Source organism: Gracilinanus agilis, chromosome 2, assembly GCF_016433145.1.
Source record: "Gracilinanus agilis isolate LMUSP501 chromosome 2, AgileGrace, whole genome shotgun sequence".
Lineage (NCBI taxonomy): Eukaryota > Metazoa > Chordata > Mammalia > Didelphimorphia > Didelphidae > Gracilinanus > Gracilinanus agilis.
Genome location: NC_058131.1, coordinates 507184151 through 507206574, shown reverse-complemented (window position 1 = coordinate 507206574; position 22424 = coordinate 507184151). Strand labels below are relative to the sequence as shown.

At 37.8% G+C, this 22424-nt stretch overlaps 3 protein-coding genes across 3 annotated transcripts in view; 2 read left to right on the top strand and 1 right to left on the bottom strand.

Annotated features, from left to right (window-relative positions):
- The first annotated feature begins 2718 nt into the window (after positions 1-2718).
- On the top strand, positions 2719-4382 carry TMEM251 (transmembrane protein 251). Its single transcript, XM_044662142.1, is given in 4 exon segments — positions 2719-2837; positions 2938-3023; positions 3025-3060; positions 3555-4382. Coding segments are annotated over 3 exon segments (486 nt in total). The 5' UTR covers positions 2719-2837; positions 2938-2985; the 3' UTR covers positions 3967-4382.
- Positions 4383-16244: 11862 nt separating this feature from the next.
- GON7 (GON7 subunit of KEOPS complex) lies at positions 16245-19443 on the bottom strand. Its single transcript, XM_044662140.1, has 2 exons — positions 19099-19443; positions 16245-16575 (listed from the first exon to the last, which is right to left on the bottom strand). The coding sequence occupies exons 1-2, from the start codon at positions 19307-19309 to the stop codon at positions 16436-16438; spliced, it is 351 nt and encodes a 116-aa protein (XP_044518075.1). The 5' UTR covers positions 19310-19443; the 3' UTR covers positions 16245-16435.
- A 169-nt stretch (positions 19444-19612) lies between these two features.
- Positions 19613-22424, top strand: part of UBR7 (ubiquitin protein ligase E3 component n-recognin 7) — a 36841-nt gene continuing 34029 nt past the window's right edge. The window contains exon 1 of the mRNA XM_044665035.1: positions 19613-19812. Within this exon, the coding sequence (XP_044520970.1) occupies positions 19663-19812 (150 nt within the window). The 5' untranslated portion in view covers positions 19613-19662. The remainder of the gene's footprint in view (positions 19813-22424) is intronic.

Below are 22424 nucleotides of genomic sequence, written 5' to 3'. Positions count from 1 at the left end.
ATGAAGGCTGTATAATACAGAGATAAATGGCTAAGAGAGTCATAAATAGATATCTATTCTGTGATATATCCTGCTCTGTCTTCATGGAACATTGCGTATGCCCAGTTGTCTAGCAAGATCCAAGACCTATATGGGGAGATAGTTTCTCCAATACTTTCATCTCCAAGAATGGTATTAGGTTGGAATTATATTTTATCAATATAAATAAAAATAAGTCAAAGAAGTTATACAGGTTAGGTTAGACCAGGGGTTGGCAACCTTTTTGGCCTTGAGAGCCATAAACGTCACATTTTTAAAAATGTAATTTCGTGAGAGCCATACAGTGCTCACAGTGTACCCTGTAACAGCGCCTGAAAAAAAAATTGACTTTATGGCTCCTGCAGAAGAGCCATATCTGGCCCTCAAAAGAGCCAGATACAGCTCGAGAGCCATACGTTGCTGACCCCTGGGTTAGACCAAGTACATAAAATTGAATGAACTCTTTGGCTGGAAATGAGATATCTAAGGTCAACTAAGGAGATATATCTCACCAAGGAGAGTCTTTTCGAAGCACTATCTGTTTTAGGCACCTGGGAATTAAGGGGCATGATGGAGGCCAGCTTCCCCATGTTTTCTGCTTCCAGGAGATTTCCAATCTGCCTTTTAAAAGTCCATGCTTGCCTTTTTGTCATGGTCTAGCCAGACTTCCTTTTCTTAAACTTCTCCAAAGTGTGTGCCAATTTTACTGAGTGCCCTAACTCACAGTAATTCCTCAGCCAATCAGTAATCACAGCTCCCTCAGTGTCATATCAGCATTTAGTGTCAGAAGGCTATGACTCAGGAAACCTCACTTGGACAGAAGTGGGGTTACACACAGGTATTTAAATCATTACCATATTGAGAATATTGTGCAGGGTGTTGGGTTAAGTACAAAAACAAAATAACATAGTCCTTCCTTTCAAAGAGCTTGCATTATACTATAAAATTTATTATTTTGTGATTATAAAAGGCTTTTCCAACACCTGTTGTTGATTTGAACCTCACAACTTTGTGCTGTAGGAGTTATAAGTATAGATGACCTATGAAGTCTCTTCCAGTTCTAAGATTCTGGGATTCTATACTTCAAGACACTTATGAAGTAGAACTGGGGAGAATGCAGATGAAGAATATGGCAAAGAGAGATGACAGAAGAAGAATAGGGGGAAATGGAATCAAAGAAAAGGAAAAGAGAGAGAGAAAACTGATGATCATGAACCTCCCTTGCTCAAAATCCTTCAGTGGCTCTCTGTTGTTTCTAGGATTAAACACAAATTCTGTGACCTGGAATTTGTGCTTTTCAAGTCTTATTTCAAAAAATTGCCTTCAGGTCCTCTATTCACATAATAAACCTCTAGATGTACCCCTCAATTCAACATTCTACTTTGCTCATTTGCCCCCTGTCTAAAACTTAATAGGTCCTCATTCTTGCTTCTCAGCCTCCCTAACCTTCAAAGTTCAAAATTTCAGCTGCCACATTCTGAGTAAGCCCTTTCCTAAAGCCCTCCCCAGTTATGAGTATTCTTTCCTTCATTACCTTGCATTTATTTATCTGGATAGATGTAGTATTTCCCCAGCAGAATGAAGCCTTGAGGGAAGTAACTCTTGGTTTTATCTTTGCATCTCCAGAACCTGGAAAACACTTTTGCCTCTTTTTTGTGTTCCCAGAACCCAATACAGTGCATAGTAGGGATTTAATGAATGCTTATCTACTGAATGACTGAGGAATGTTTACTACATTTTATTGGGGCAAGCAGGTGGAAGAGTGTGTGACTCTGGCCAAGTCACCCCTGTTTGCCTCAGTTTCCTTATCTGTTAAATGAGCTGGAGAAGATATGGCATCTCACTCCAATATCTTTGCCAAGAAAACCCGACTGAACATTTTGTTTGGGGGGAGGGAAGAGGAAGGGAACATGGCTGAGGACCTGGAGAACAGAACAGAATTGAGAAGAGAGGAAGTGGGAGGGAAAGCCTGGGGTTAGGAAAAACACCGTTTTCTTCTCTGTAGAAATGAGGGCTTTGAGTGAGACCATTTGTCAAGTACATTCAAAGTATAATCCGGTGAATTTGGACTCGGAAGGAATTTCAGAATACCAGGCCCATTTCCCTTCTGACAGGCGTCATCAGACGCACTTTATAAAGAGAAATACAGGCTCAACAAGCACAGAGAGATCGCAGGAAACTGGACCCAACCCCCCGCCCATTTTGCGCCTCAAGATTTGACCTCGGAGGGAAGAAAGATGTGGGAAGGGAGAGAAGAGGCCATGTTCCCGCGCTCTCTTACCCCAGGTCAAGGCTCGCTGAAGCCTTGTCCCGAGTGGGGCGGGGCCTCGCGTTTAGCCAGGCTGGGGGGAAGGCGGGACTTCCTGTTGCCCTACTAGAACGGCTTCCGTCAGGGGCCGGAAACTCTGATCTGCGGCGGTCTCAGGGACAGCCGGACGCCCGGGACAGGAAGGTGAGATCCGGGATCTTCCCGGGGAATCCAGGATGTCCGGTCTCTTCGGCTCTGGGCACGGGGCCTCCGCCCAACCCTTCCTCTGCTGGGGACGGCGTGGCGCGGGGCTCCTGGAGAGGACGCAGCGCTCTCCTGAAGAGCTGGGGGCACCGTCCCCGGGCCGGCTGCGGGGCTCGAGGAGGAGGACTGAGAGCGAGCGAACTACTGGTCCCGGGGATGCGGTGGGAGGCTCTGGGGCGGGGCTGGGTGGGGGCGGGGTCTGTGGCTTGGAGGGTCCACATGACTGAAGGCTTGATCACGCTTCTGTTAATCATCTCCAGCCTAGCTCCGTGCGCCTGGACCTGGGGATAGCTCGTGGGGTTTAGTAGTAAGTGATGCCACGCGTGTTCACCTGCCTTATTTGGTCTGGGCAGGGAGCAGTAACTGGGGGGAGTTTGGGCAAACTAGGGGTATTACTTTTTTTTGAGGTCAGTTCTGAAGAGGATTTCAGTTCTTTTGTGGTCGCCTCATCTGAAATGCCAAAACACCCCAAGTATTCTGAGCTAATTGACTCTAACTCTTGCCGTGGGAAAAGGAAAGATGGGAGCGCTGTAAGTGTTTTAAGAGTTACAGTGTTTAACTTTAGGTTTCCTGGAGTTTGTTTGAGTTCTATGTTAAAACTTTTTCAGGAGAACATTTAAAGCCCTAGATCTGTGCCAAAAAGAAAATATTTGAACAACTAAAAGAGGTGAAACGCTCCTCAGGAGGCTGGCTTGATTCCAGTTTTCAACTAGAGGTACATACTTGAACTATGTTTAAAATATAAAAAGCATTGCACTTTTAAAACAGGATGTCATTTGATTTATAACATTGGAGTTGTCTTCCAGTTAAACATAAAAGCAGTGAATATTTTATATCTTGGTACTAGATTTTTTTTTTTTTGCTCAGCAATTTATGTGGCATAATATTTCTTAATGGGTTTTAAAAGCAAAACATGAATTTAAAAGTTTTAGACCTAAAGTTCTCCACGTTGAAGCCAGTAAGGTTAATAGCAGAGCTATAACAATCTGTAGCACTTAAAATATATGTATTCTTTCATTTTAAGGCACAGAGCATGGAGAATGATGAACTTCCGCCAGAGGATGGGATGGATTGGAGTGGGGCTGTATCTGTTAGCAAGTGCAGCTGCAATTTACTATGTTTTTGAAATCAACGAAACTTACAACAGACTAGCATTGGAACACATTCAGCAACATCCAAAAGAACCACAGGAAGGAACGACATGGACACACTCCTTGAAAGCTCGTCTACTTTCTTTGCCTTTTTGGCTATGGACAATTATTTTTTTAATCCCATACTTACAGATGTTTTTGTTCCTGTATTCTTGCACCAGAGCTGACCCAAAAACTGTGGGTTATTGTATCATTCCTATATGCCTGGCAATTATTTGCAATCGCCACCAAACTTTTGTCAAAGCTTCTAATCAGATCAGCAGATTACAACTGATTGATACATAAAATGAACACTTTTCCAAACTTAATTATTTTAAAATTGCAAGTACTGTATCAAGTTTAATCACAAGACTGAGGTTCTCAAGTTTACAGAGGAAGTTATGGTTGGGCCTGAGCCTTTTTTTTTGAAATGTGAGGAGGCAATTTTTTAATAATGAGTTTTTAGACAGACCATGGTATATACAGTGCTGCAATCATGATGACTTCAAATAAGGATGTTATTCAGATTTTCTTTGGAAGCAAGATCACGTCATTCCACCTAGAGCTTCTAGAGGACATACATCTGGATTCTGATTCTGTTTTATTGTGCAAGGAAATAATGATTCAGAAATCTTTCCTTTGGGCAAAAGTAAATAGATACGGACATTTCCTTTGTATTAAATGTAAAAAGTTCCTAACATGATTATAAAATTTAAATTTTACATAAATATTTGGCTTCCTTTTCTTTAACCGTTACAAACTCTGCAATAGGTAACCTGCTCTCTGCATTCTAAGAACTTATGAAGAATGGTGCATATGTATTGAGCTGTTTTTATATAGAATTTGTTCTCTCTATAAGGTAACTTTTGGATTCTATTAATTATTGGTGGGTCTTAAATCACTTATATGAGGGAATAGCTGAAAAAAGGTTTTAAATTCTGTAAGTTTTAGAGAAAGTGGGAGAATTTTTCACTTTTTCCAAGGTCAGAATTTAGTTTCTACCTCAATGATGAAACTTATCTTCTGGAAATCTAGCAAAAGTTGTTAGGCCAAAATCTTTGTACCTCCTTTTTTGCATCTGTACAAGCCATTACTTAAAATACCTAACCAGTTCATATTTAAGAACTATTGGTATTTTTTGGTATTAACTATCTAAGGTCATAAACAGCAGAACAAAATTTTACACTAATGCATTTAAAATCCTAAGTATTTCAGCTGTGGAATCTATGCCAGGAGCTAAGAATAAACTGTAGAGCATGTTGGGGTAGGTTGTTGAAAGATAGAAAAATGACTAGGAATTTTTAAGTCATCAAATTTGCATAGAATGGAGAGTACTGGATCTACTTGCAGCTTTCATTTGATAGACTGGAAAGACATTCCACTTCAAGCACAATACTAAAAGTTAGATGCTTTAATATTTATTTGCCAAATTTTAGTCTGAGGGTTGGCAAATTATGGCAGAAGAACCAAAGAGGCCATACGAATACAGGCACTTGCTGGTTAATTTGCAGACTTCTAGTCTATTAATTTGATTTCTAGCTACCAAAAAAAAAGCAGTTAAAGCAGTTCAGTTTTTAAGATAGGTAGCTTTGTAGAAAGATTGTGCTGATTTACTTTAGAGATCTGATAAACACCACAAGGAGGAAAATTTTGAAGAACAAAACTTCAGTAGTTAATTGGCCTTTAAGAGTCCTATGATTTGGGGCAATTATGTTTGGAGTACTAATTTCATAAAATGACAAGTTCAATTATGTATAAGCTCTATAGTGCTTTTCTCTGATAGGCCAGTACTAGTAAAAAGTATAATCAAAGCCTTCAAGTGACAGCCTTGTTGGAGACAAAAGTTAAACATGTGAAACATATATGGCACTATATGTTCAATGACATGAATGATGCAAAAAAAAGTGCTATGGGAATTCAGGGAGGGGAGTGCCCTAATTACTGTCTAAAAGATAAATTTTTGATTTTTAAACTTAAGTATAGTCATATCCCTTATTACTGTTTATAAACTATAATTGTCATTTGTGACAATAATATGGAATGAGTGAATACCTAATATGTTTTTAAAGGCTTTTTTTAGCAACTGCAATCACATAAAATAGCTTCACCATGTCCAAATCACATCGCTCTAGTTAGTAACTTGATTTTGCTAATTCAAAAGCCTTTGCTATATGGACCTCAATCCTAAATTTAGAATTTAGGGTTTTATTACAGAACTTTTAAAATTTTAGAAAATTTTCTTTTTAGGTTATCCAAGAACAATGTCATCCATTGAAATAGTTCTTTTGTTGCTCCTTTTCTAAAAACTTTTATATTAAAGTTCTTACTGGATTCCTTCTTGTGCCCCTTGCCATTTATTCTCAAACTCTAAAACAGGATGTAATGGAAAGATTATATTTAGAATGAAAGGACTAGGAATTGAATCCTGTCTGAATTAGTTTCCTATTCTAGCAGCTTCTTGTCTTTTTTTAATCTACCTTGACTATAGTCATATCCATGGCAGTTAAGTGTAAAATCAGTGAAACACTCTTTTAAAAAGATTTTTGGCTCATGCTACAAGCTCAAGAAAACTTGGATGAGCTATTAGATAAACAGCTTGACCTTTTCTGGATTGAGTTTCCTTATTGTAAAAAAGCAGGTTGGGGTAGATATTTACGGCTTCTTCCAGTTCTAAATCTGATTCTAAAAATCTGCAAATAGTTTATTCTTGCATCAAGAAGACTAAGTAATTAATTCTTCAATTTGTGCATTTTTTCAAACATTATATAGTAAATTCTCATTCTGGAGCCTGGTTCTGAATAGTTTTTGAGTTTTTTCTATATATACTTAATGCTTCAAAAAACAAAGCAGTAGAGCTGAATCAAGAGAACAGGAGGTCTGATTGATTTTAGGAAAGCCTTGTGCAATGTTCTGGTAGTTTGCTTCATCTTATTATCATTGTCCATTGTCATGGACTTCAGCAGCCTTGGAAGGCAATTTTAAAAAATTAAGTAGTCTAACCACCCACGCCTAAACTCACTTATCTTAGATAAAAAAGAGAATGGTTATTTGTAGGGTTATTTCAATAGACAATCATAAACAGTTCAGATCAACATCAAAGGTAAGATTTTATAAATTGTGTTATTCTAATTCTTTTAGATCTCAGTCTTCTGAAATTCCCATTATTGATGTGCAAAATAACTAATATTGAATTGGTACTCTGGGTTTATTTGTTTTTAGAGTCTGAGAATCATTTAAATAGTTGGAACTATGTCAATACATCAAGCCTGCCAAATTGAAACTGGAAATCAAAGTGAATAAATGGACATGGAGCCATAGTGATGATCTAAGGACCTTAAAGTACTCCCTTCAAGCTAGTAATATGCTCCCTCCTATAATCTTTGTATAATGTTCCACTTTCCAGCAATTCTTTGGCTTTTGGGAGCACTTTTATTTAAAATTGTGACCCCTCCCCCTGCAAGAGGTTTTGTTGCTGCCCCAAATTGTGACCTCCTATTTTTATTAAAGATTTAAATAGAAACTTGAAATTAACCATTCACTATTTCCTGAACCATAGCTTAAAATAGAGGTATTTTTGACCCTAAAGATTAACTGTATGCTAAAATGTCTCAAAGAAATAACAGCCTTACCAATTTGAATTCACTGTACAAACTCTTCATTAAGACTGAGCATGTTGGTTCTTTACTTTGATACTTTGGATCTGTGACCTTATCAATATGAGGACTTACAAATCACAATTTACAAGTGCTATCCTGAATAACTTTGTCTATATTGTCCTGTGAATCCTTCACAGGAGGGGCCACTCAACATTTTGGGGGCCTCACTAGTTTTCTTGATATTGCATGCAGCTATCCATCAGTTTTCTCACTCCCCATGTCCAGCTCATCTTTTTTTTTTTCCTGGTTTCAAATTAATGTTGACATTCTTTATGCCTCTTTTACAATTCTTTGTAATGCTGCAACCTACTCAGTACTATTTTACTATCAGACTCCCCTCCACTACTCTTTGGATGACCTGGAAATTTAATTCATTAAGGAATTTTAATTTGTAATTATTAAAATATGCAGTTTCCATTTCCTGTTTAACTCTGGACCCTGCTTATCATTCAATGTGCATTGTTTCTGCAATATGCACTGGTAAACTAACTCTATGGACTGTCCAATCAACTGTCATATTTTAGACAACAGTCATTCTTCATCTGTTTGGTTTTTCTAATATAGATTGCCAGGTCAAACTCTTAAATGATTATGGGCTTCATTCAAGAAACTTCAATGTTCTGATTGGCTTGACATAGACAGCTCAATGCTGTCCACAAACAGGAGCATTTAGAAGATTTCACAAAGGGAAGTTCCTCTGAGGAGTCTATTTGTACTCTACGCTGCATATCTCCATATCCTTAATGAGCATAGTTATTTTTATAACTGTTAAGTTATATGTTTTATGCCTTGCTTGATATTAAAAATAAAAAAAACCAAAAAAAAAACCATGGAGTTACTTCTAGCACACAAATATTTTTTCTGTAGTCCAACTTATGCTTCCTGTATTTTCTTCAGTGCTGTTTCCACTTCCTTGTGTAGGACATTTGGGACTGTGATATTAGATTTCAAATGTGATAGCTTCCCTGACATTAATTATGAAGAAAGGTTGATATAAAAACTTTTATACATCTTCAATTCTTATACTTGGGGAAGGGGAAAGAAAAAGAACATTTTCATTAAGCCTACCCATGTGCCAGCCTCTATTTTGAGCACTTAACAAATATTTCATTTTTTTCTTCAGGTGCTATTATCCTCATTTTATACATAAGGGAACTGGGGCAAACCAGTTAAGTGAATTGCCCAAGGTCATACAGCTAGTCTGAGGTTGGACTTGCACTCAGATCTTCTTGACCTTAGGTCAAGCACTCTATCCATTGGGATACCTAGATGGCTTCATATTTGTTATCCTCTAATCAGTTTCATTCCTTTACTTCTCACTTTTTCATGAAGTAATGTTACATACCATCTTATTTTCTCAAAGTTTTATAGATGAATGTATATATCCTATAGGAATGTTGCCTTATCTCTCTGTTTGACAAGTAGGTTAAATGTTTGCCCACTTTGGTTTCTAGGTCTTTTTGATCTTCCATTATGTTAACTGATTTATATTGGTTAAATTTTTTTTTAGAAATGAGTGAATAGTGGCCATTTGTGTTTGGCCTGGTTTTTTTCTCTTTTTTATTTTTTTGCATTGATTGCTTAAATTATAGTTGCTTCAAGTACACACCATACATTCTCATTTTATCTAACTTGATATTGATTTTGATCTTTGATTAAAAAGTCAGTAGTATAACTGTAGACAGCTAGTGCGGAAATGCCTCCCCTATCAGTAACTACTTGTTTCCTGTTATGAAATAGAATTTCCAATTTTTGTGATATTGTTTGGTGTTTGCTATCTATAATGTCTCCCAACTCTTCTAGAAGAAAGCATCTTTATACATAAGGGGTAAGTCTGGTATATTGCAAAAACCTTTGGCTTCAACTGTTCTTATTTGCATAACTATAATAAATCACATTTCCATAGCCTTTTACAAAGTGTTTTCTTTATATTTCTTTTAGGTGGGCCACACTTCACACTTACAGATAAAAGAAGCTGAATATTATAGTAGTGGTTAAATGCTTATGATTACACAGGTTGTAAACTGCAATTCCAGGGCTCATCAAAGTCAAAAGGTCTGTTCTTTTTCTAACCTAAGCCTCTGGGGATAGTTACCATTTATGCCCTTTTCTGATGGGAAGGATGTTTTTGCTTTAAAATAAGCTCTGAGAAGTTTCATTTCAGTTTGGATAATTGGTTCATTTTCTTCATTTCCATTATAGTTTTTTTGTGTCTACAAAGTTGACTTACACTAAAAATCATTGCTGTTGGGGGCAGCTGGGTAGCTCAGTGGATTGAGAGCCATGCCTAGAGACGGGAGGTCCTAGGTTCAAATCCAGCCTCAGACACTTCCCAGCTGTGTGACCCTGGGCAAGTCACTTGACCCCCATTGCCTACCCTTACCACTCTTCCACCTATAAGTCAATACACAGAAGTTAAGGGTTTAAAGTAAAAAAAAAAAAAAAATCATTGCTGTTACTTAGAAACTGCAATTTAATAATAACTAGCATTTATATGGTATACATTATATGCCAAACACTGATTTAAGCCCTATATAAATATTACTTTATTTGTTCCTCACAACTCTGGGAGGTGGGTGATATTACCATCCACATTTTACAGATGGGAAAACTTGAAGGAGAGAGAAGCCAAGTGATTTTGCCTAAGGTCAAACAGCTATTAAAGGCTGAGGCAAGATTTGAAACAGGTCTTCCTGACTCCAAGTCCAGTATAAGTCCACTATATAACTGCCCCAATTTCCTCCTTTCGAGTTTGAATTAGACAATTCCATAATCTAGCCTTCAGCTATTAGGTTCACAAAAATAATCATCACCAATAATGATTAGATGGGAATTGCAAGCCTTGCTTTCAAATAAAAGGATAATTATGGCTTTCTTGTAGACTGAAAAAGAAGCCCTTATCAATTAGTGTCTCACATTTAGAATAAAAAAGATAAAAGTTGGGAAACTGCCAGCTTTATTGGCTGAAGTCAGTAGAAAGCTGTCCCTGAATGAACAGTATAGCTTGCTGAGTATTATTGGTATTCTTGCATTTCAGTTTCTGTTCCTATTTCATCTGTAGCCACATGGTAGAATACAAAGGACTAAGAATCAGAAGTTCCCAGTTTTTATCCTGGATCTGATAAAAATATTTAATAAAAAATATGCTTTTTTTTTTTTAAGAAAAATTTGGCATCAGATCACTTGGGACCTACCTTAGTGGTTTGCATAAAACCAAAGACTTATTTTGTCCTGAGAGTAATGACAATCCTAAAATGAGATGGTTGTCTTATATTTAATCTCTGCTGGATACCAAGTACACAAAAACAATCATTATGAAAGGCTCTTTTTTCAGGAAAACATTGAATTGAGTTTTATTGTTTAGATATTCTTATCTTTAGATCCAAAGTTTTTTATCCTTTGGTTGCAGACATTTCTAATCACAAAATAGGTAGCAAAGTTCAAAGATAGTGTTCCTTTTAATAAGTTTTTAAAAGTCTTGACAAAACAGCCTGTGTATTTTCCCTCTGGCTGTGTCATTTCCATTTGGCATTAAATACGCCCAATGCTTCTAATAAATTCAACACAGCCTGAACTGCCTGGGATACTTAAGAAAAAAACTTTTTTAATTGAAAGCATTCATGAAAATCTTCATTTTAGTTATGATTCACTTAGGAAATATTAAAGCAAGAGTCTGTTACAGTTGCGGCAAAGTGGCAGATGAGTTTATGTTGGCATTAGTTCAGTAGCCTTCAAAGGACATCTAATAATGCTTCCTTGCCTTTTATAGATTGTGGCCAACTTCCTTTCATTCCAGACAGGGTTACTAGTTGTACTGCTAGAAACACCTCAAAACATTTTGCATGTTAGATATAATGCCACAAGAGGGCACAGGAATAGGAAGTGGGAGAATGGAGACAACAAAATTAAAAAGAAAAAATAAATTTTAATGGGGGCATTCCTAGTTATCTTTTAAATCTCAACTCAAATGCTACTATGTGCATGAAGTCTTCTGTGATCTGTCACCATCAGTAACAACCTTCCCATTTCACAACTCACATGACACTGTCCTGCACCTCTGTACTTAGGTAATATAAAATCTTTGTGTTTGTCCCTTTTCTAGACTGTAAGTAAACTCCATGAGGCATGGTCAGTGAAAAAAAGTGGAGTTCTCAAGTTTGCTGTATGAATGAAATGGGCATGAATATTTAAAAAATAGACCAGTCTTCTTCCTGACTTAAATGATATTGAATGCTCAACTTTACCAGCTATGTCTCAGATAACTTGGTGATTTAAACTATCCCCCCCCCCGCCCCAATATATATATATTTGGTAATGTAGGATTATAGAACTATTTACTATTGACATTTAAAGTAGAATTTTGGATTAATCTTATTAATTTGTAACAATATGCAAAAGAAAACAGGCAAGTATGCATTCTGTACATATTCAGAATACTAACAGTCTCATAAAATGTTTTAAGCCTATAAATATTTTTGTTTTGTACTTGCTTTTGAACGCTGACTTAGAAAACAAACGAAGTTATAGTTTTTCAATGCCTTCTCCACACAGATGACAAAATGATTTTTCTGAAGCATATCTAACTGGTCACTCCTTTGCTCAGAAATCTTCAGTGGCTACCAATTATCTTTAGGCTAAAACAAATTTCTCAGCTTCACATTTTAAAGACCCTTCCAATATGGCTCAAACTTATTTCATACTAATCTCACTTGACATTTCAGCCAAACCAGATGGTTTGCTGTTCCCCAAACTTGGCAGCTTTTTCCTTTTTTCTGGGCCTTTCCATAAACTTTTATGAACAGCTTCCTTCATTGTTCAGCTCAAGTGCCGACTTACACAGAAACCTTTCTAGACCCCCTAATCCCAAGTGTTTTTTCCATATCCTCAAATTATCTTGTATTTACTATTTATGTTATATCCTGGTACAATGTAAGCTTTTGGAGGGTAGGAGCCCATTTCCAGTTTTGTCTTTATTATCCAGTGAGCCTAAATGTCTTACACACATAGGTCTTGTATTCCACCTTTTCCCAGGGACAATTTTCTTCCTCCTTTTAAAAAAATATTTATTCATTTACATGTAGAAGCAATTTTTGACAATTGTTTTCCTAACATTTTAGGATTCAGATCCCACCTCCCTATTTCCAAGACTGTAAATAGTATAGGCTATATCAGTGATTTCATGCAATCCATATTTCCAGATTGCTCATGCTGTGACAGAAGACATTTATCACACATATAACAAAACATTCAGGAAGGAAATAAATAAAATGAAAGATAGCATGCTTTGATCTGCAGTCAGACTTCAATAGTTTATCTGGCTTTAAAAAAATTGTATCAATAGCCTAAAATTTCCCCTGTATCCTGTTTCCTCCTAGCAGTCTTTCCATATAACCACAAATCAAAACATAAAACCTGGTAATATATGCAATGTACCACACCTGTAGATTCCTCCATCCTTCTCCATCACCCTCCCTCTTCCCCAGCTCTGGATAGACAAAGTAATGGAAGGGAGGTATCTTTTCAAAGCTCCTCGGAGTCCAAGTATGCACTATGAAAAATTCATTTTCATAATTATTGGTTTTTTGCATTGCTATAGCCATCCTGTATGTTGAATCTGTTTACCTTAGGAATCTTTTAAGTTTTATACTTCTAAACAAATATTCTAGCCAAGTAATTGTGAACTGTATAAAACTGTATAAGTATTTCTGGCACCAGATCACAGTATTATATTCACTGAAGAACAAATATTTCTTGGTATCAAATTAAATTTTTTTAAAAAATCTTATCAGAATTCAACCCATCATGATTTACATTCTTTCCAAAAGTGCTCATTACAATGAGTCTTGAATAAAACCCACATTACTCATTTTTTAGATTCTGTATTTGGGTTAACTGTTCTACAAAAAATAAAATAGTTCTTGCTCGGCTAAATTGGAACACACTCTTCTCTTAGAGAGGTTAGGTTAGAGGCTACAGGTGAGAAACACTGCATGCTCATCAGTTTGAATATCAGAAGATTTTATTTCTTTGTTATAGGAGAGAGTTCTATGGATGGGATGATGAAAAACAAAATATTGATAAAAAAATAGTTCTTGTTATTTCAGAGATCACTTTTCCCCCTCTCAGCTGTGGCTGAAGTTTATATGTTTTGAGTTATAGCAAACTTAGGAAATAAAAGAATAAAAATCTGAGTCATTACTTCTATTTTCCATCAAACCTAGTTTTGTTACTTATTTTGAGTTTTATGAAATTTATCTAGTGCCTATATATTTAAATTACACAGAATACTAAGTAATACAAACATTTCTTCATTCTTCTCTGGTTCAGTTCCTGACTCTTCAGAATTTTCTATCTCTTTACCATAAGCATTCATACCATAGAGATGCCTCCATCCCTTCAGCTTCATCCTCTGATTCATAGTTTCCTATTTGGGGCCACCATTGTAAGCTCCTGATCTACTCCTGGCCTCCCAGACTTTTCCCCCTAGTTCTCCTGCACAGATAACTTCCCCACCTTTTTTTCAGTTCCCTTTTTATGTATTTTCTCCCATTAGGAGCTCTTTGAAGGCATTTTTTTTTACTTCCATTTGAATTCCCAGCACTTGGACTATAGTAAGCACTTAATAAATGCTATATATATATATGTATCCATATCCATATATATATGAAAATCATATATATTATCCTTTAGTGAGATGTAGCCTTTAATACATGCACTAGACAAAGTACACTGGAATTTGTAGAAATAAATCTGTATTCAGCATTAAATATCACAAAATGAAAAATTCTAACTGAGAATAAGGACATGTTTTTTATGTTAAAAGATTATTTGCAATGAAAAATGTTTCATTATATTTTGACATAATTAGGCTGTCTTTACATTCTTTTAAAAGTAAAGTCTAACCAAAATTTCCAGAAAAATTTTTTTCTGAACCATTTAAAAAAGGCTTTACATAACTGGAATTATTATTTTGATTATTATGTAAGAGCTCTTAACAGCAGGTAGAAATGCCAAGACAAACAAACCTGAAGAGCTGAAGAAAGTTATGTGATTCCAGTAGCTTTAACTGTTCTTTGGGTATAGATTTCAGAACATGTTTAACTCACCTTTCTACTCACATTTCCTAATTAGAAAAACAACAGGTGTAAGTAGTTTAAATTATCTGGTTTCTCAACCACTCCCACCTAGACTGCTCAATGATATTCCAACTGAATCTGTAGGCTGAAAGAAGAAAAGTGTACTTAATAGATAAATGTATTGTTCTAACATAAAAAGACATTTATATCCCTGGCTCTGTGACCTTGACTAAGACATTGGGCTATTTCCTGACTTGTAAAATAAGGGCTGGTAGTTAGCTCTCAAGTCCTATAAGTTTCATTTAATTCTTCCACATATGATTTGCATTAATTTCCATGACTACCATTATTAAACATAATAAGAAAATGGTAGGTTTGCCCTTTGCTATCAGACTTGGTAGATGAGTTATTTCATGAAATAATATCAAGATTGCTGCATTTAATCCCCAATATTAAATTATCATGTTAAATCTGGAACAAACACCTCTGGAAAATACCTTTGAAAATGAATCAAATTTTTTTATTTCTAAGCTGTGTTTAACACACACACAAAGAAAATAGTTCATTACTGTATACTCTAAAGACCTAATTTTTAGTTTGTTTTTAATTTATACATTTTTGGCATAGATATATAGCTCAGCAGGCCTCATGATATAATACTTGCTTGAACTTTCTTAATGAATTAAGATTTTGCAAAATCCACAATTCAAGTGGTTATAAACCATTATATCTCTGGCAGCCAAGAAGTAAATGGTAGAAGAGCTGTCTCCTTCATATGTGTGTCCTAAAAGCAATTTTGTAGAAGTATTTAAATGTAATATATAAGTCAATAAGGAGCACAGGATTTTCTTGGAGTGCCAAGGGTTTTCCCTCTTTATTTCTTTTAGCACTCTTTTACTTTGAACCAGTCTTCTGAAGTCCTATCACTACTATATATAGTTAAGTTTGAAGCTCTCACAAGCTCTGCTCTTTACAATTCTATCACTCACGAATCTTGACATAACATTTTTTTTTTTATACACAGCAGAAGCAAACAGTCAAAAGATACAGACACACCATCCCTAACATTGTTAATTGGTTCTGCACAAATATGATGATAGGCTAAACATTACAGGATCTCAGGTATTTCACAACATTAGGGTGAGGTCTGGTCATAACATCTATATGTCACCATGGAACAATTGTTATTTTAGGGGAAAAAAAAAGAAAGAAAAATGATAAGTTGCCTCTTAGGAGGAATTTCTAGACCATGTAAGACATAATGTCAGGGTTCTTTTAATTTAAAATTTATATTAAAGCTTTTCACAATGTAGATCCAGCATAATTTTGCAGATAGATCATTTGACTCCCTACTTTTGTATCTTAGGTTTTTGCTAAACTGGCCCTTTTCTTCCCTATAGCAACATACCATCTTCTCTCTTTGCATAGGCTGTTGGTTCCCATGCTGGAAGGGATCTCCTTTACCAGATCTCTTGTACTTTTAGCTGTTCTTTAAGGTATAGCTTAAGGGCCACCTCCTTCAAAAGGCCTTTCCTTATTTCCCCAGTTGTTGGTCTACTCTTCCCATAAATTTATTTTGTATATGGGGAAACAATGTGGTAAATGTAAATTTACAAAGTAAATGGGCAAACTATTTAATTCTCCATGAACTCAGATTTATAAGACGAAGGAATTGGATCAGATGGCCTCCAAAGTTACTTCTAGCTCCAGATGATATGGTATTTTGTCCTTCTGTGTCTGTGTCTATGTTACATCTCCCTGGTGGAATGTAAGCTCCTTGAGGGCAGGAATTGTTTAATTTTTGTATCCTCAGTGCTTAGTATCTAATAGGCGCTTAATAAATGCTTGCTGATTGAATGATGTCCTCACCCAAGAGGATTGCTTTTATTTCCAAATATGGGTAATATCTTTTTTTTTTTGTTGGCAATACACAAAAGAAACATTTTTCTTGACAGAATATCCAAGAAGGTAAAAACAGATGCATTTCCAAAATAGAGTACAAATTTTTGCAAGATGTCAATATATTCTGATTTACATGATGATTTAGCCAAGGTTTTTTATTCCAAAACTACATTCAAGACTATTGTCAAAATTTAAGGGTTTTATCCGTTTTGCAGGTGGTCCACTTGAGTAAGTTTTGTTATGAGTGTTACTTTCTTCATCTTCAGCCTCATCGTCTTCACCTTTTAAAATAACAAATATTTGTTGTATGATAGTATTTAAGATGGATAACTAAAGGAATTGATGTGACCAAAGGAGATAATTATAAAGTACTTTTAAAATTACAAAGCATTATATAATGTACTATAATGGGAATATTTCACTTCTGAGGTAAAAAAAAATAAAACCAATACACAAACACACATTATTACTTTTGACACTATTAACTCATTTTCAATAAGAGTATTTTTTTTTTCTGATTTAAGGGGGGGATAGTGGTTCTTGTCCTTATTACCAATCAATAGCACACAATTTCAAGAAATTAGGAATTGAGTTTGAGGCTATGAACCATAGCAGTTGCCCACAAGCTAACTGATTTAAACAAGGATGGAAACTACCATCTTATATTCAATATCATGCTTTAAGAGAGCTAACCAGCCTGAAGTCACAATGTTGTAATTACTGAGTAATTTTTTCAGTCATGTCTGACTCTTTGTGACCCCATTAGGGGTTTTCTTGGCTGAGATACTTCAGTGATTTACCATTCTTCTGCTCATTTTTCAGATGAGGAAACTAAGGCAAATAAGGGTTATGTGACTTGCCCAGGGTCACTCAGTGTCTTAAGGCTAGGTTTGAACTCAAGAAAATGAGTCTTCCTGACTCCAGACCCAGCACTCTATCCACAGCTCCACCTAGCTGTTATAAGAGTAACATTACAAAATATCTGTGTTACCAAGACTGTAAAACTTTATGGCCTATCCTTTAAAAAATTTAAATTGCAGTCAAAAGGGATGAGATTTGTCTGGTAAAAGAAAATTTCAAATCATAGTACTGTTCAAAATATACAACTGGTGTGAAAATTTACCTATCTGCATGTAAAACCATAAGCATCCCATAAAAATACATGGAAAAAGATGTAATTTCATGCTCTTATACTCCCAATTTTCAAACAGTATAAATCTAAGTACTTATAGACATATATACAAAAACGACTAATCCAACTTAAGAATTCAAAATTGAAGATGTAGGGATAAGGGAGACAAGCACCGTAAGTCGTTTATATGAATATGCGAAACAGTGGTAATAATAAGTGGCAATAGCTAATACTTAAATAGCACAGTATAGATATCTTATTTGATCCTCACAACAATTCTGTGATATGAGCTACACCCCCATTTTACAGATGAGAAGTAGTCACTCTAATCCACCTTCCTGCCTCTAAGTAAATAATAAGTACTGCAGGCAAGGGGCAAAAAAATAACCAGACAACTCAATTTGGGCATTATATCCAACCACAAAGTACAGACCCTATGTGACATGGGCAAGCGATTTATGTAAAGGTACCTCAGTTTCCCCATCGCTAAAAATAAGATATGCATGACACCTCCACTTAAGTCTTTCTCTTCTTCCTTGTTCTGGTGTAGATGTGACTCTCATTTCTTGAAAGCTATCCATAGAGCATAAGCTTAGAGAAGCTCTAACAAGTAGGAAAAATTTCAAATAAAAATAGGAAAGAATCTCAAATAAAATGACCCCTGGGTGTGTGGGTCAGCATTGCCACATTCGGAGAGATATTTATTCCTTGGTGAATTTTTTTTTTAAACAATCAACTTATAAAATATCTGTTAAGACATGGAATGGGCTGGAGTGCTAACACTAGCAAAATTATGGATTTTTATTTTTACTTTTAGTATTTGTTGTTTTGTAAAGGACCTGGATTTAGAGTCACAAGACTTGGGTTTGAATGTCGACTTTGCTCCTACTACCAGTGTCAATTTGGACAAGTCACTTCCCCTTTCCAGATCCCTTTGCTAGCCTTTGAAATAAGGGGCAGTCTAGATGAACTCTAAGGTCCCTTTTAGCTCATTAAGTCTATTATTTATAAGTTTCCCACCATACAAAGTTACTTTTCTGAGAATCTACTATGTATAGTACTTGGTAGTTGGAACCACACTGTACCATAGTAGATCTTCAGTAACATAGCTTTGTAGGGCAAAAAGTGTAAAGGATTTGGCGCAGGATTTAAATACTCTCAGATGCTTAGTAGCTCTGTGACCTTGGGCAAACAAGTTAACCTTTCTGAACCTCGGCTTACTCATTTATTAAACAAAAAATGGGGATAATACTTGCACTCCTGACCTCCCAAGGTTGTCCTAAGAAAACCTGAAAGTACCCTATATGTTTGCTATTATTTTTCCTTTCTTTTTCTTATTTTCAATTATCATAATTGTTATTTTGTTTGCAATGACTGAACATACAAAGGACAAAAGAAACCGGACAAGATGTGAATCAAAATTCTAAGACTATCCTTTCCTCCCTCAGGCTGTTTCTACCCACAAGACCTCGTTCTCAGGGGTCAACAACTCCGACCAGGTGCCCCTTCCGGGGTGTGCACCCTCTAGGGCTCAATCTAGAGTCCACCCCCCTACCCCTCCCAATTTCCTTCTAGCTCCTCCCCCATTCCCACCAGCACAATCAGCTCCGCCCTGGACCCCCCCCCCGGTTGCCAGGGTAACAACGTCGCCTCGGCCGCAGTTGTCGCTCACCCTCAGAGCCTGAGGTGGAGCCCCCAGCCACCTCCGCGTCTTGCGGCTCCTTTCCTTCCACGGTTTTGAGGAGTTCGGTCACCTGCTCTCTCATCTGCGCCAAACCCGAAAGCAGTCCTTGGAAGCGACTAGATTCGCTCGGCCCCTCGCAAGTTACTCGAATCCGGTGCGGCTGGCCGTCCCGTCCCACAAACTCTCCCAGAAGCTCCATGACGACAGCTCTTCAACTACCCGCCACAAGGGCGACCCGGAAACGGAAGCAGGAGCTACCGCTACAGCCGCCCCTGCCACATGGGGGAGGGGGATGGGGAGGTGAGAGTGAGGGGGTAGAGGAAGAGGGGAGGGGAGAAAGCAACAACAAAAAAAGAAGCCTGCTCTTTCCGTTCCTCCCTCCTCCCCTGGACTTCCGTTTCCGCAGTTGTATCCTCCATTCTCCTCCCTGCGCTTTGATTGGTTTCTAGAGGCGGAGGGGCGGGGTTCCGCCATCTCCGGCTACACCCCTCGCGCGCACTTTTCCCGCCGCCCCCGATGTTGAGCTCCGGGCCTGCCGGCTGACAGTTGAGTATGGCGGGAGCCGAGCGGGGCGGGGGGCGGCCGGCAGAGCAGGAGCCCGTGGTGTCGTTAGTGGATGTGCTGGAAGAGGATGAAGAGCTGGAAAATGAGGCCTGTGCGGTGCTGGGCGGCAGCGACTCTGAGAAGTGTTCCTACTCGCAGGTGGGCGGGGGGAGGGGTGCGCACGGGCCAAGATTGAGGGTCTCACGGCCCCCATCCTGTCTGAGGTCCTCCAACTCCCCGCTCTCGCGACCTCCTCCCCCGGGCTCAGTCTAGGTTTTCAAGCCCCCAGCCTGCCCCCCCAACCTCCCGGCCCTTTCAAGATTCTCCCTCTCCCAGTATCATTCTGGATCCTCCCATTCTCGCCCGCCCTCCCCTCTCCGGTTTTTGGCTCGTTTTCTCCGCTTGAGATTCCTTCTGTTCCCCGCCCGTTCTCTCTACGGAGATTCCTAACTCCCATTCTTTGCTCGTTGACCTCCCCTTTAGCGAGTCTCCGCCCCCGTGCTTGATGTGCTCTTACCCCTTCCTGCAGGATCTCCGACCTTCTCTGCTTACCTTGCTCTCAGGGATTCCCTCCCCAATTCCCAGCTTGCCCCCCCATTCCCAATCTTTCTCCAATTCTCAAACCACCCCTCTCCCATTACCAACTCAATTTCTCATTCCCAATGGCACTCCTTTTCCCTTTTTTCCCCCCTTAATCCCAACCTGTTTTTCCCATTCCCAGCGGGACCTCCCATTCTCAATCTTATCTTCCATTCTCTATTTATACCTGCTTTCACTTAATCCTCTCATTTCAGGGTAAGAACACCCTTATTTCACTCTTAAAGGCTTTCTGCCTTTGAAGGTATTTTTTCACAGCCTGCCCTCTCTCCTTGAGATTGTCAGCAAGCATTTACTAACTGTGCTCCAGTCCCTGTACAAAGTGCTGAGGAAACTAAGGAAAGGCAAAAAATACCAAGAGCCTTGCCCTCTGAGGACATCACACAATCAGATTGCTTTTGCCCTTCTATGCTAAGTATCAGCTTCTGCCTTTGCACAAGTGCCTGAAACATTGTAGGCACTTAATAAGCTAACAACTTTTAAAATAGTATGTACAAACAAGATAAAATATAGATAATCTCTGGGGAAGACAGGAGGATTAAGGGCGTTGGGGAAAAGCTTCCTGCAGGTGGTGATTATTTTAGCTTGAATTATTGCTACTTAAAGGCAGAGTATCCTAAGGATGAGGGGATAACCAGTGAAAATGCACAGAGATTACCTCGTTCTTGATTTGTCCTCTCTTCCTAGAATACTAGCCTCCCAGCCTTCTCAGGGTCACCTGATTCCTTTTCCAGATCTCCTTGGATCTCCCCAGTGCATTCATGACCAACTCTTACTCACAACTTCTATTTCCTACCACCTCCTCAGTCACTCTCCATTTATGGTTTGCCTTCCCCATTCCTTTTCATAGGTAGGATGGTCCTGTTCTCCCACCTTGCCCCCTCAAAATTATTCCTCTCAAGATTTTCTCCTCTACTGCCTTTTCCCCAGGATTATCCTTCCCTAAGGATCTCCCAGCCTTTAGTCTTCCTCACTTTAGATGCCATTCCCTTGTTTCTTACTCTGGATGTTAGTGTTCTCTAAAATCCCACTCACTCCTTTTCTTCCCTTTTCTAACTCAGCTTTCCTCCCTCCCTTCTTTTTTCTCTTCTTTTCTCTCCTTTTTCCTCCATAATCTTTTGCCCTTTTGGTGCTTGTCTTTCATCCTGGCCTCCCCACCCCCAAAAGAAAGAATGGATAGTAAATTCCCAGTGGGCAAATATCCAGATCCAAAGTTGGGGATTCTTTGGGATATGAGGTTCTTGGGCATCTTCTATCTCTAGTTTTGTAGACTTGATAAAGCGTTTTGTGGAAATGAATCATTTGTAGATCTGCCTTAACATAGTCCCTCTAATCATTACAGAGGAATTAGCTCTTACAGATAATTGGCAGAAGAAAAAAGAGCAATTTGCCCAGCAAATTTGGCATTGGAGGACTGTGCAACAGAATTAAGGTTAAAGGGACTTCCCTTTACCTTACAGGAGTACATAGAAGTGGAGTAAAAACAATAACTAGAGGAATGAGAATTGGTAGAGGAGATTGCTCAGCACCAGAGAGCTCAGTGGAGTGTGGAAAGAAAGGGACTTGAAGACATGTGATGTGGACCGAAAATAATACAGCAGCCACTGAGAAATACATGAGCTGCTGCAACATTAAATAATAATTTTCAGTATCAAGTTTCCCTTGTGGATATCAAGGCAATACTTTTTAATTTACAAGATATATTCTTCAGGACTCCATATTAGTGTTATATGTTATCCTTTTATCAGAAGAGGGTACCTACAGCTGTGCTAAAGCACATCAAAGGTGATTTTTAAAAATTTTGATTAGCAGCAGGTGGATAGTAAGAATCTGTTTGTTCTGCAATTTCCTTACTGGAAAGAAGGAGAGAAGGCATTATTTATTCTTCCCATAAAGTAAATTGTCTTTCAGATTTGAATGTCTAAGTAGACCAAGCATTTTCCAAGATGAAAATGGTTAATTCATGTTCTCAAAAATAGCAAATTGTAAAACATCGATTTACCAGAACCCAATTACTCTTAATTAGCTAAATTTGTTTTGCTGTTTTCTATTTTTAATAAAACTATATAAGTCATAAAGCAAGTAGCATCAATATTTTATTACAAAAAGTATATTTCAAGTTATGTCTGGAAGCAAATAGAGATTCTACACAACCCCTACATTACCCACATCTT

What these genes read in the sequence shown, in the direction of transcription:
- GON7 (XM_044662140.1), bottom strand. Translation starts at nt 19,309, where the DNA reads ATGGAGCTTCTGGGAGAGTTTGTGGGACGGGACGGCCAGCCGCACCGG. An exon ending in CTCCACCTCAGGCTCTGAGG is followed by an intron (nt 16,576 to 19,098) that starts GTGAGCGACAAC and finishes TTATTTTAAAAG; the next exon opens with GTGAAGACGATGAGGCTGAA.